Raw genomic sequence first — 12,820 nt, forward strand, 5'->3', positions numbered from 1 at the left:
AGTCAAAATTTCATTCATGCTGTGTTTTCATAAGTAAAGCCTGGATTAGTGATTGACAGTGAATATAATTTCTATCTCTTCAGTGAAGGAACTGTGCTAATCAACCCACAATGACCCCATTCCACTGGCATCACTGTACAAATCCAAGCTTCAAGTGGGTTCATTTACACACTGTGTCCTCAAAATGTTTTTCTTTTGAGGGGTCCAAATCTTGGTTGCTGCTAGTAGGACACTTATTTGCAAGAGAAAACAACCAACAAGCTAAAATTACTAGAGTAGCAGGGAAAAAGCAGGTTTACAGTGATTCACTCCATGACACACATTAGTGCTGTGCTTTCTGGCTGTTCCTTCACCTCATTCTCAAATGTTATGGAAAGTTGTGCTCACCCATTTCTACTTCGTGGAAACAGTTGGAAAAATGTTATTGGATTGAAAATAAAAAAAAAAAGAAGAAAGAAGGGAAAAGAGAAGAAGAAACATCAAAATCTGCAGGAGGATTTCTGATACCTTCGTGCATCAAGTTTGCACCACAGATTCCATGTGTGTGGATGGCACTCACTGGGAATGAGAATTCGGGGTAATTCACTCTGTGGCCATGTGGTAAATTGTATTTATCCTGCAACCAGGACTCTCCCACTTCTCTTCTGCCCATGAAGCCATATCTGTCAAGTTATTACCAAACTACCTCTCAACCTCAGCCCAACAACTCCAAGTAACTGAATTTACAAAGAATAACTACATAAAACATGCCCAGTTTCCCCTCCCCTCTCTCAGGTTTCAAATCTGTTGCAAAACTCCAGCAGTATGTGATGCAGGCTGGGCAATACACAGGTTTAACACAGAGATTTAAATTCATGTTTCCCCTGGACACTCAGAAGAAGCAGCAGGAGCTCTTAGACGGATCTGGGAATCCACCCCCACTTTAGGGAGAGTTGCTTCTTTGCAATCTAGATGTGGAATTGCGAAAGGACAGGTGTGTAACACCAATAAGCTCGTTTACAAAGCAGTTTCTGAGACTCCTCTGTTACCACCCAAAAGCACTAAGCTGCAATTTCCTTTGCTCTCCAGGCTGTGCAGATTCCGATGGCAGCCACACTGGGTTATCTCATTCTAATTAGAAGCAGGGAGTTGAAGACAGAGTAGCAGCAGTGCCTTAACAGGCCGTTTGCAAACACTTCAAAAAACATCAGAACAGGTTCTATAAAATATGTAGGGTAAATGGATATCACAACAGTTGGGTTGGATAAAAGGTTTACTGGCCCGGAATCAGGACTGACAAATCCAACAAATCTCCTGCCGGCTCTGTGGCCCCAAGTCAAAGCCCCAGGTGGTGAGCAGCACTTGCTGTGTCCTCACATGCAACAGCACTTGCTCATTGAGGCCATTTCTGAGGGCAGGGACACCCCAGCTCTGCTGTGCTCACTGGAACTGGGCTGTTCCCTCCCCACCATCCCCAGCACCGGAGCGGTTGCTCACACACATCCTCCAGTCAGGCAATGAGCAGCTGGAAAAGCTCACACTTTTGGGAAGAAACCCAGGTTTCACCCAGACTTTGTTTTCCTGCTATGGCAAATAACGCATCATCCCAGAGACAGCTCCTCTGCCGAACGCCATTCCCAAGGGATGCTGAAGCGCCGTCTGCTCCTGCTGCGCTGTCATGTATCCTCTGGAGCTGCACACAGGCACATGCACGGCTCTCCCGCTTCCCAACCACAGGGAGATGATAAGCTCGCTTATGCCAGACACACAGATCATGGGAAGTCAAAACAGTGATGTCAAAAGCGAGAGGAACGGGGGGTTACAGCAGTGACAGCGAAAACGAGCATGTTCCCGTTTCTGGGATGCAAAGGAGCTTCCCTGAGATGGCAGTGCCGACATGTACGACGCTCAAACACGGCTAAAACAAGCCCACTTCGGCGGAGCTTAAATTACTTTCGCTAACAAGACTGCAACGCAGCAAGTTTGCTGTGTGTGAGGAATGCAAAGTCACTTAGAACACGGGCAGGTTTGCAGAAGACAAGGCAACAGCAACAGGGTTCCGACAAAGGCACAAAGGAAAGACTATTCCGATGGCAAATGTGTTATGGCAGGATGGGTACAAGGTGTCTTTGGTGTATCCCACCCGGCTTCCCACAGCATCTGTTTCTGAGGAAGGGAAGAATGAGAGCACTTACAGCACTAAGCAATTTGGAGAGTTCTCTCCTTTTGCTGTGAACTTGATAGTCTTTTCAGCAATCAAAAGAAATGAGAGCCAAGGGGAACTCAGAATCTGTCATGCTCCAAACAACCTACAGTGCCCTGTTCTCCCTTTAAAAAGCAGCAGATGTACTGTGTGCATTAATTAAACAAGAGCTTATGGATTTCAGAAGCAAATCAACTCATTTACAATAATACAAGTACAGCACAGCCAGAAATAATGTAGTTGCGCAGAAGGACTGAATTTAAAAATAAATGTGTGATTGTAATCTCCAGATGCTGCTCTGGCTTGCTGGGCATTATCCCAGAGAAGTGGGTAGGTCTGATACATGAATAAAAATGAGTGTCTTTGGCACAGGCTGGAATCTGCAGTGGGCACGGACAGAAAGGTCCCTGTGTGCCAGGCTGCCCGTCTGTCGAGCCCATTAGGGAAACTTGGCTCTATTCTGCCAATCTCCTGCCCGAAGCCACGTCACATCAGGGCTTGGGTTTTGCATGGGAAAAATCATTCCTTGGTGATAGAAGCTGACAGGACTTCCTGCTGAGGAAGGTGCTGCTCTGTATCAATGGCTGTGAGCACAAGGTCCAGGACCTGTGTGGGACATGCAGGAGGGGATGAGGTGAATCCCTGCTCCCCAGCCTTCCCTGCACCAGGGACAGAGCTCATACAGCAGCTTCAACCTGCCCCTTTCCCTGAGGGAATCCTGCTCTTGAGCTCTGGGAAGAGACTAATTTTAAACCAAAGGTCTAAAAGGAGATTTAAAAAGATTTAAATCTCTAAAGAAGTACAGATGCACCAATCCATCAGCCCACTGAATACTGACAGCTTTTGCCAGGGACCCACAAGTACTTCATACTGGGAGCAGGCACAATCCTTCAGAGATGGAACACGAAGGATCAGCACAAAGCAATTTGGAAAATAAAACTGTGCAATCCATTATCCATGTCAGGTCCAGCACTTATTCTAAAATAGGTGTAAAACTGCATCAAGACGCCAGCTCGCTTCCATTAACTGAGTCTGTGCCCCTGAGGTCAATAACAAGAAGGAGAATGAGCACATTTTTGCACGACTCATATTTTCTCCTGTAGTACAGGAGGTTGTTTTGAGGAGGTAAGACCAAGAGCCTGTTTGCCTCTCATTAACCTGCTGGAAATAGCCAGGAAGCTTATTGTGGTTTTTGTAAATGCAGCTGTCTTTCCGAATATTGTATCTCTCTGCACCAACAACATTCACTTTGATACCTTCTCTCTCCTATAAATCATTTACAAAAGGCCCCTGACATGGCAGGACAACATGAATCCCTGTGCTGAAACAATGATTCCAAGTAGTGAAGGAGGGGGAAAAATGCAGGAGAAGCCTCCAGCTCAGCAGAAGGAAAAAGGAGCGGCCTTGGACACAGCTGCAATGCAGGCAGTGTGTTCGCTGTGGGGGCACATTGCTCCCCAGTTCCTGGGATGTGGGGGAAGAGGGATTAAGAGGATATTTATTGCAGTTCCTACAGGCCTGATGGAGGAAAAAAGTCTGGGCTGTCCAGTTCCACAGGTCGAAGAAGATGATTCAGTCAGAAAAATCCTCTGGGCTTACAGAAGTAATCCCTGAACGACCGGTGGCCATGGAAAGGCTGCTATTAAAATTCCATTGGTTATGTTAACGGATACATTTCTGAAGGTCCATTTGAAGAAGCTTAGGAATGTGATATCAGGGGCGTCAACAGTTGAGTAACAAATTTGAAACACGTCCTTGGTGCAGTGGAGCAGCCCTGGCAGGGGACAGAATAGCTCAAAATCAGGCTTTAAAATTAATCCAGTGCTGGATTCCCAGTTCTGCTTCACCGACTCCGCTTGCACGATTTCTACATTTGCTTTATGACCCCATCCCACACTCGCAGCACAGCAGAGAAGCAGCTCCCTGACAGCCTTGGCTGTCACACAACAGCACGAAGGGCTTCGTGCCATTGAATTATGGATGCAGTAAAGAACCTGGATTCTCTCAGTGCTACTCAGCAAGAAAGCTGTTAATTTTTTTGCATATACAACACACTGGAATCAATACCCCTCTAATCTAAATTAAATTAAATGTTTTCCTCCACCTTGCTTATCGCAGGATGACAGAGCAACACTCAGACTTCACAGATGCAGCAGCCTGAGCTCCAGAATATTACTGGTTCTGTTCCTTCCAAGTCTTAAATCTTACCTTGAGAGAAAGGCTTGATGCTGCTTTATCGTGTCCAGTTCATAGGTTGATGAATCACTCCTTTTCCGTGGCAGCTGCTTCTTTGGATCTTCTCCGTTGCTACGAGGAATATCAATGTTGCTCCTGCTGAGGTGTCTGCTGGCTTCCAGATTAGAGCCACTGGAACAATAGCTGTTGTTCACCGTTATTCCAGGAGACAGAAGGTCCGTATCCTGGGATTTGAAATATATGGATTTGGTACTCTAACAGCTGAATCAGGAATAGACTGACACTATAACCTTCTCCTTCCACCCTCCTTTCCCCATCTACCCCAAGATCCAGTTGAGGACCATAAAGTACCTCAAGCCAAACCACCTTCTGAGGGTGTGGGTGTTGCTTCCCACCAGAGGGTGAAACATCCCTGTTCAGAGCAAATGCACCCAAACTGTGACACATATGCACACATTTGCCATTGGTAAGGAATTGAGTCTTTGTTTTTTCAGGAGAAGATCCTTACTAAAAGCAGGAGCCATGGAGGTGCTCTGGCCAGCAGACCTGTTCCCAGTAGCCACTGGGAGCCAGCATTACCTGGACACTCACAACGCTTCCTCGCCGGCTGCTGTTCTGGCTCTCGGACACGGTCTGATTGCTGTAGCATAAGGCATCAAATCCCAGGATTCCTCCAACACAGTCCCCTACCAAGCAGACCTGAGAAAGGTAACAAAAGCAGGAGAGGAGAGGGGGCAGAAATAAAAAGGAAATAAAAGAAAAGCACCCCTTGACTTCAGCTCCAAGCCGACAGGTAAATGGATGCTGGATTACACCTACGCAAGCTGGAATAACAGAATGCCCAGTGCTTTCATCAGGAAAACTACTCAGTCAATGCATATCCATCAGAGTCTGCAGACTCCCATTATCTCACACAGCTGATGTGTCCTGGCTGTCCCCACCAGCCAACTGGAACACAGGGAGAGCAACACAGCACCCTGATCCCAGGGCTCACTGCAGCCTCAGGAAACCAAAGCTGGATTCCTCCCTTGCCAGCTGTCTGTGCTACTTTAGGGAAGCTTCCCTGTGCTTCTGCCCATTAGTATCCTGAGGGGTAACACTGTCCTGCTTCCAAGGGTACTGAGCAGACAGGCACAGTAAAGCACCACTGGGTAGCAGAAGGCTGGTTGGGTCCTGGGTACAACGCTGGCTGGGAAGAAGCTCAGGGTGGATAAATCAAACCACAGCAGAGGAATGCGACACCCAGTCCAATGTCTCTGCCCTCGTGGGGCTGGAAAGTCCCTTTGCTCAGAGGTGGGAAGCTCAGTCATGGTCTTTTACAGGGTGCAGCAGCTGCACAGCCTCGAAAAATAAACCCGCTGTTGTGACAGCTCCAGCACGAGCTGCTGAAGGTCCATTCAGGACAGGAATGCTTAAACAGCCTTGGTTTGCAGTGGAGAAGAGACCATGTGTTTAGTAACAAAAGTAGCATTCCTGCTTCAGAAAGGTGTGTCACGCTGAAAATTGATTAACTTCACAGCTTTGTAGCTCCATTTCTGAACACAAACTCAGGCTTTGCTTTGAATCCCAAAGGTTCAAGACAGAACATAAGCAATAATCTCTCTCTCAGAAAGAAAGAAATGGAAAGCACAACACTTACTGCAGCTCAGCACTGTCATGTTTCCATCCCTCCTGAGAGATTAATGGCAAAGAGAGTTTCAGAAGGAAATTGCTTCTCTTGCTGTTCCCCTCACTGTGTTCATAAACAGCCCCTGGCTCACCTGGCCATTGAATGACGTGCCCTCCTGGGATCTGATGAACTCACTGTAGGCCTGGTTGGCTCTGACAATGACTGTGGCCACTGCTTCTTGGTACTGAGGGGAGGATGTTGCCAACAGAGGGAGTGCAGCGAGGGGAATGTGGTCCTGGCTGTTGGACAGGCAGCCTTCATCATAACTGTATGGGCTGAGGCTGGAAAGGGCAAGAGACAATGGAAATACTCAGCCTAACATAAAAGGTGGGGAAAACAATTTGCAGACAGTACAGTCAGTGTTGTGGTTCATTAAAAAAAAAAAAAAGCCTCAAGACAGAAAGGCCATTTATTCCTCTGTGAATGGGTGAGAGCTTAATAAATCTTTCTCTCCCATCAAACGTAAATCTTCAAGGACAACATACTTACACTGGCAGAACAACCCTCAGACAAGGAATTAAATCCTTAGTATTTATTGGATTAATTAGAATAAATCAATCTCAGAACTTGTGCTGCATGATTCCTGTATTCACTGCAGCACAGTATGAAATCGAGACTGAATGCCTTGCTGGTACATTAATAAGTGCATTCTCAAAGCATGGTCAGAGCTTTCCATAACACATGCAGAATATTTTAGGGAAACAAATAAAACAACCCCCCCGCAAAAAACAAACAAACAAACAAAACAACCAACCAATCAACCAAAAAACAAAAACCAAAACAAACAAACAAACAAGCCAACACCCCCCCCAAAAAAACCAGGAGTGAAATTGTAGATGTGTCCCTCCATGACAAAGTAGCATCAATTTACCTGGACACCAGGGAAAATGCTTCGGAGCAGATGGCTGGGCAGGGGACAAGCTTGATGGCAATGTGGCCAAGAGCAGCTGGGTAATGCACCCTCATCACTGTGTCAAACACTGTTGTGATGGTGTTGACATCCCCTTGCTTGGAGCTCTGGTCACCACTTCCTGAGTCCAGGATGTTCCCTCCATGGAGGACCAAGAGGAGGACATGGATTTTACTTGGTTGCATTAATGGCTGCACCGATTCATCCTAGGTGGGGATGGAAGAGAGCACAGGGAAAGGCTCATTTTGCAAAGAGGTTTGACTTGAGCTTAATTTATGGCAAAGGCCATTAGATACACCTGAATACAACACCTGAGGACCTGACTACTCCTTCCAGGTCTCTTATCCTACACATGTCCATGCACAAATCCACACACAGCCTCAGTGCAACTGACTGTCTCAAGCAGAAGGAATGCTGGAAATTAAAAAAAAAAACCTGCATAAAATTGTATCCAGGTAAAACATGGCAGGAGTAAAGACATTACTTGTGTGCATCAGGGTGGAAAAGTACAGAACTAAGAGATGGGTGTTGCTTTCTGTGGGGTGCTGAGCTCAGCTGCAGCCGTTGGCAGTGAAACACATTCAGCAAAACTAACAAATGAGATCGAAAGGTCAGCAAGTGGTAAGTTCCTGAGAAAAGCTGTAGGAAGACCAGTCATTGCATGTTTGCCTACAACAGAAGTTATAAATAAGACTTCATATTTGCTTAAACTGGTGCAAAAGAGGAACTGGAAATAAAAAAACTTCATGACCCCATAACCCAAGGACCGGCCAACATCTGGCTGGGATGCAAGAACCCAGGGAAGGGTTTTAACTTGGCTTTTCAGGTCACTTTGCTTACTGTGCTGAACCAATTCCTGCCTAAACAGATAGGCTGTAGCTTGGGGGAAGGAGGGAACTGTATCCAGAGTATCATTAAAACTGTATCCAGGGTTATCATTAAATGACCTGCCAGACTAGCTGAAAGCCCAATCCTGATGCCCCAGGAGCAAGTACAAGAGCATGCATTTGACATATTATAACACAACAGAGCAGTAACTATTTTTAATATCTATTTGCTAACAGGGCTTTCAGTGTTTACAGCTCCCATACAGACTCAAATCCTCCATGCCACACTGAAATATGTGCAAACACTCCTGTGCCTGACCCCTGTGCTCACAGAGACAACATCTGAGAACATCCTGAGCAACTCCCTGTTTGAGGCAGAGAAATAGCCACTGGGAGGGGGTGCAGAAGGGGTAGAGGGCAGTGGTATTTCCATTTGGCAAATTCTTCTAATTTTAGCATTTTTAGTCCCCTGTTGTCCTTTGAGCAGTGACTGAGTCCCTCACAGTCCCTGCTGGTGGGAGGAAAGCATGGCCAGGCACACATGAGCAACCTAACAACGAGCTTACATTTTTACCAGATAATGTTAAAGCATGTCTTAATACACAGCCCACCAGAAGTACTAAAATTCACATCCAAATCTGTAATAAAGATTTTCCAGACCTCCTGCATAAGAATGGTCATTAATTATTCAGCACCATTCCACTGTATTAATGCCTGCTCTTAAAACCTCCTCTGACTCCAGTTTTCAGTGCCTGCACAGTGAACTTTGTACCCGGCTGGAGGCACGGGAGGAGCCCTCCCAGCATCTCAGCACCTCTTCTGCTTCCAGACAAACTGCTCTAAGTGCTCACTTCGAAAACAACATGAGTCACCAGGCTCAGGGCATGCAGAAGTTTATCAGCAGTCATTTGGAGGCACCTTTCCCTTTCAGTTCATTAACCTCTGTCCTTGAAGGGAATGGGGAACTGCTGATTAGTTGATGGGTGGAGGTGACTATTTAGAACTTCCTTGTAAGATCTGGAGCCTCTTAAGATACCCTGAACCACCTTATGGTGAGGAAGCTCTTAACCTGAAAAATCACTGCCATGGTGGCATTGGAATTTCATACCATTTTAGCAGACAGCTCGTGAACAACTACAAATAACTGTCTTTTTCATCTCACTTTGAAGTCTGTTCTTTTCCTAAAATGAAGGCAGAAATGGGGGGGGGGGGGGAGCTGAGTTTGTACAGCCCTCTGAGGAAGACAAGTTCTCCACACTACCTTGAGCTCCAAGAGAAATTTTAGGGCTGTGACTTGCTTATCTTGAGGCAGCCACAGCCGTTGCCATCCCAGCCACCCACTCTCCCTGTGGGCCTTGAGCTCTCAATCTACTATGGAAAAGCCAAATCACCATGAACTTAGAGCCTGGCACAGAGAGTAATTTCAAAACCATGCTCGTGGTCTTTGAGGGACCACTTAGACATAATGTAGGCACTCTGCAAATCAGCAACACCACCTCTGCAGCACTGACAGGCAGATGGTTCACGGGCAGGACAAGTACAGCTGCTCCTGGATGTCTCACCAAGACTCTGAGTTACAGAAGCCTGAATATGCAAGTCTAGAAAGCTGGGGTGGGTGGGAGTGTTGTTATTTATTATTTTACCCAAGCACTGACACAGGCTGTGCTGTAACTGGTTTCCAAACAAGACCCTGAGCAGCTCCACGTCGTCGTGGGCTGCAGCCAAACGATACCCCCTGCCCCTTAGTGCTGCAGGAACATATTCTCCCAGTTCCATTACCATCCAGCATTACCTCTACCCAGCAGTGCCTCGGGCTACACTTATCCCCGCAGGATTAGTAGTTTTTTCCAGCTGGATACCTGATGCTGCCTGCAAACTACAGAGAATTTTCTACATGATGTTCAAAAAGTGGGTGAAATAGTCCCTTAAATCTGAAGCACACAGGTGCCAGTGCAGCTCAGCGACACACGGAGACAAAATGTCACTCACAGAAAAGAGTTTTAAACGTTTACCCCCTTATCCCACGCAGACATATTGCAGCAACAAAGGATCTCATTCCAAAAAACCAAAGCACTTACTTCGATGATGCTGAGCCTCTCCACGCTGGAGCCAACGTGGTACTCTGCTGATGTCTCGTGGTACAAGTCACCTGGAAGCAGAGGTGTAAAATGTCAGCGCTGCAAGATTCTCTTTGGCAAAGACACTCCTCCATAAAGACACTGTTCCAATGCCTCTCAATCTCTTCTGCCTCACATCTCCTTCATTATTTCACCAAACTGCCCTCTCCCTCCCTCTTGCCTCCTTCCACCTGAGAAGCCTGGGCAATGCTGGGTCATTTATTTTCCAGCGATTTCTCCTAACCTTGGTAAGAGCTGAAGACATTAGTGAGCTCTTCTCTCATTACAGCGATCCAGTATTGCTGCTTTATTATGCATGGCAACAATGGGAAATCCCTGCACAATTGTCAGAAATGACTGGTTTGTTGGAAAAGAAAAGGAATTGTTTGAACTGTGCTGGGGAGCAGAAATCTGATGTGTTCCTATGTCTGCGCCTACACAGACTGACTTTGTACCAGTGTCATCTTCCACTGTGCTGCCACATGAATCGCTCTGGCTGAGGAGCTGCAGCTTCCTTTCACCATTTCATAATGATGAGCAGAAAATAAAACTGAGGCAGATATACAGTCAAGAACAAAGGATGGAGCAAAAGGAAAGAAGAGTCGGGAGAAATTCAAGTCATTCGAGACAGAGCTGGAATATTTCATTATACAAGAGAATCCTGACTGTCACACAAAGGAGCCAACGAGGAAAATAAAAGAGAATCAAGAGCTATCCCAGCTCCCACTGAGTAATTCTTTTTCAGCAGCACTGGGCAGTCATTTTTATGCTCTGTCTCAGCTTTTGTGAGATGAGGATAACAAGTTTTTACCTTGCTCAGAATGTGGCTGTAACAATCTCCTGGAAATACTGTAAAATAGCACATGTAGTTTGTACTTTAAAAAAATTACCCTGGACATCATCGCATTCGGGGGTTTCAATTTTATCCATCAGATCATTGGAACTCCATTTGGTTATTTCTTTCGGGAACATTTCCTCATTGTCAGACAGGTCCTCTTTAAAAAACAGATTTTTTGAGAGTCACACACACAAAAATATGTACACAGACAAGAGCACAGAACAGAGTTTTAAATAAAACTAAGGTCCCATAACTCTATGTTATTTATAAACATTTGGATGGCTTAAGTCATAATAAACCACAATACTTTACCAGCTTTTGTTACATAGAAACCAAACCATCTTTTGAAAAGTAAACAAAATGTTTTAGTTGCATGTGTCTAACAAACAGAACTCCTAAAGCATGGACAAAGTAACATGGGTTTTTAATGCTACCATCTCAGGTACCAAGCTTGCCCTTTTTCTTGCCAGTCTTTCTGATGGTGCTAAAGCAGCCAGAATGGACAGGACAAAGCAAGGTTTGTCACTGGGATTCTCCCAGACCTGTTTGAGAGCTCTGGGATGTCTTTGGGGGAAGCAGGGACAAAGATCACTGTTGTTAATAGGACCAAACACCTAAAAAGGCAGGAGCAGTAAAGGAAATGTGAACTCCCCAGGCTGATTTGCTCAGGAGATGAGATTTGTTTGATCACACTGATTTCACTTATCTGCCATTTTCCTCCTACTTCAGGGTCTTCTCAATCCCCTGGCTCAGTTCAACTACAGTTGATAAAGAATAAGGGTCTTAAAAATATTATGTTCCCAGAAGTGTAATTAAAATGACAGTGTAATACAAAGGAGACACTCATCTTTCTCTTTTCCTTTTTTCCATTGAGGATGTATCTTGTACTGTTACGAAGGTTAAGTGCCTTCTAATTTATTTATTGTTCTGTGCTTAGTATTTCTTTCCTGAAAATTTTGAGCTGGTAAATTTAATAAAGAGTTATAAATGTAATAACAGCAGTAATTACAGATGTCTTGCAGATCTAAAAGCTGTAATCTTCAGAGTCCCAGACTAGGATTTCCCCTTTCTTACTGCTGTACAGTTACTAAAATAATTAGTTGGAAAAATCCTACAATGGGGAACCAAAAGATTATGAAATATACTCATCTTTTCAGGAAATCTGAGTAATAGCTTAAAAACCAAATTATATGAAGGGGATTTAGTGCAGATCCAAGCAAAGGCCGATTATTTTTAGGAGTTTCTATTTCAACTTTGACCATAAAAAGAGAGCAACCTGGAAATTTTGCATCAGCATGCCATTTCCTTTTTCAGCTATGGAAAAAATCTGAGTGAATCCCAATTTCCTTGCACAAGGCAGTGTGGAGCTACCTGTCCAGAGCAAGTGGAAAGACTCACGTGCTGGCAGAGAATTAAGAGGACAATTGTACTCAAAGCTCCTCCAGCAACTTCATCTAAATATTAAACTTAATTCTTTGAGAGGTTTAATTACAGCCCTTACTGCTGCTCAAGTGATCCCTGAATGGGATATTACTCCCATTATTAGCATTTATTACAGGATAGATATTCGATATTACTGCACTTGTCACTATCTTTACCAGAGTGCGCCGGTGAATGAGGGTGAGTGGGAAGCTGGAGACAAGGAATCTTCTCGGGCTCGGGTTACACCCACTGCACTGTGAGGAAATGTGTGTTTGGGAAGCACTTCTGAGGAACCCTGCTCGGTGTTGACTCACATCCTGATCCGTGCCAGTTCCCATGGCACCGATCCTGCAGGATGAGCTGCAAGCAGAGCTTCATCCCTGTTCTCAGAGCCGGAGCTGGGACGTGTCATCTGCAGGCCAAGGGGCATCAAGAGATCCCTCCCAGGGACAGGGCTGTGTTCAACTGCACACACATCAAGGCTTTGATTCCTGAACCAAAATCCCACCAGATTTGAGCATGCTTTTCAGCCCAACTGTGTGGATTGCAGAGGACAAACTGTACGTACACGGAGACTCGCTGTTGCAGGAGAGGAGCTGCTTCTACACTTAGCAAGCTCCTAGAAGTATTGCAACAGAGGTGCACAAGGCTCATTTTTG

General features: G+C 45.4%; 1 protein-coding gene across 15 annotated transcripts in view; it reads right to left on the minus strand.

Annotated features, from left to right (window-relative positions):
• PITPNM2 (phosphatidylinositol transfer protein membrane associated 2) overlaps positions 1-12,820 on the minus strand; it is a 129,347-nt gene that overhangs the window by 23,200 nt on the left and 93,327 nt on the right. For 14 of the 15 annotated variants that reach the window (XM_051785598.1, XM_051785602.1, XM_051785601.1 and 11 more), the window contains 6 exons: positions 10,792-10,896; positions 9,863-9,933; positions 6,919-7,163; positions 6,139-6,328; positions 4,958-5,077; positions 4,391-4,602 (listed from right to left, as the gene is read on the minus strand). In XM_051785598.1, coding sequence (XP_051641558.1) covers positions 4,391-4,602; positions 4,958-5,077; positions 6,139-6,328; positions 6,919-7,163; positions 9,863-9,933; positions 10,792-10,896 — 943 coding nt within the window. Of the gene's footprint in view, positions 1-1,728; positions 3,957-4,390; positions 4,603-4,957; positions 5,078-6,138; positions 6,329-6,918; positions 7,164-9,862; positions 9,934-10,791; positions 10,897-12,820 lie in introns of those variants that run through there. The other variant, XM_051785607.1, reaches the window with a different exon arrangement.

This window comes from Manacus candei, unplaced genomic scaffold, assembly GCF_025592945.1.
Source record: "Manacus candei isolate 608988 ecotype Guabito, Panama unplaced genomic scaffold, ASM2559294v1 h1tg000020l, whole genome shotgun sequence".
NCBI lineage: Eukaryota > Metazoa > Chordata > Aves > Passeriformes > Pipridae > Manacus > Manacus candei.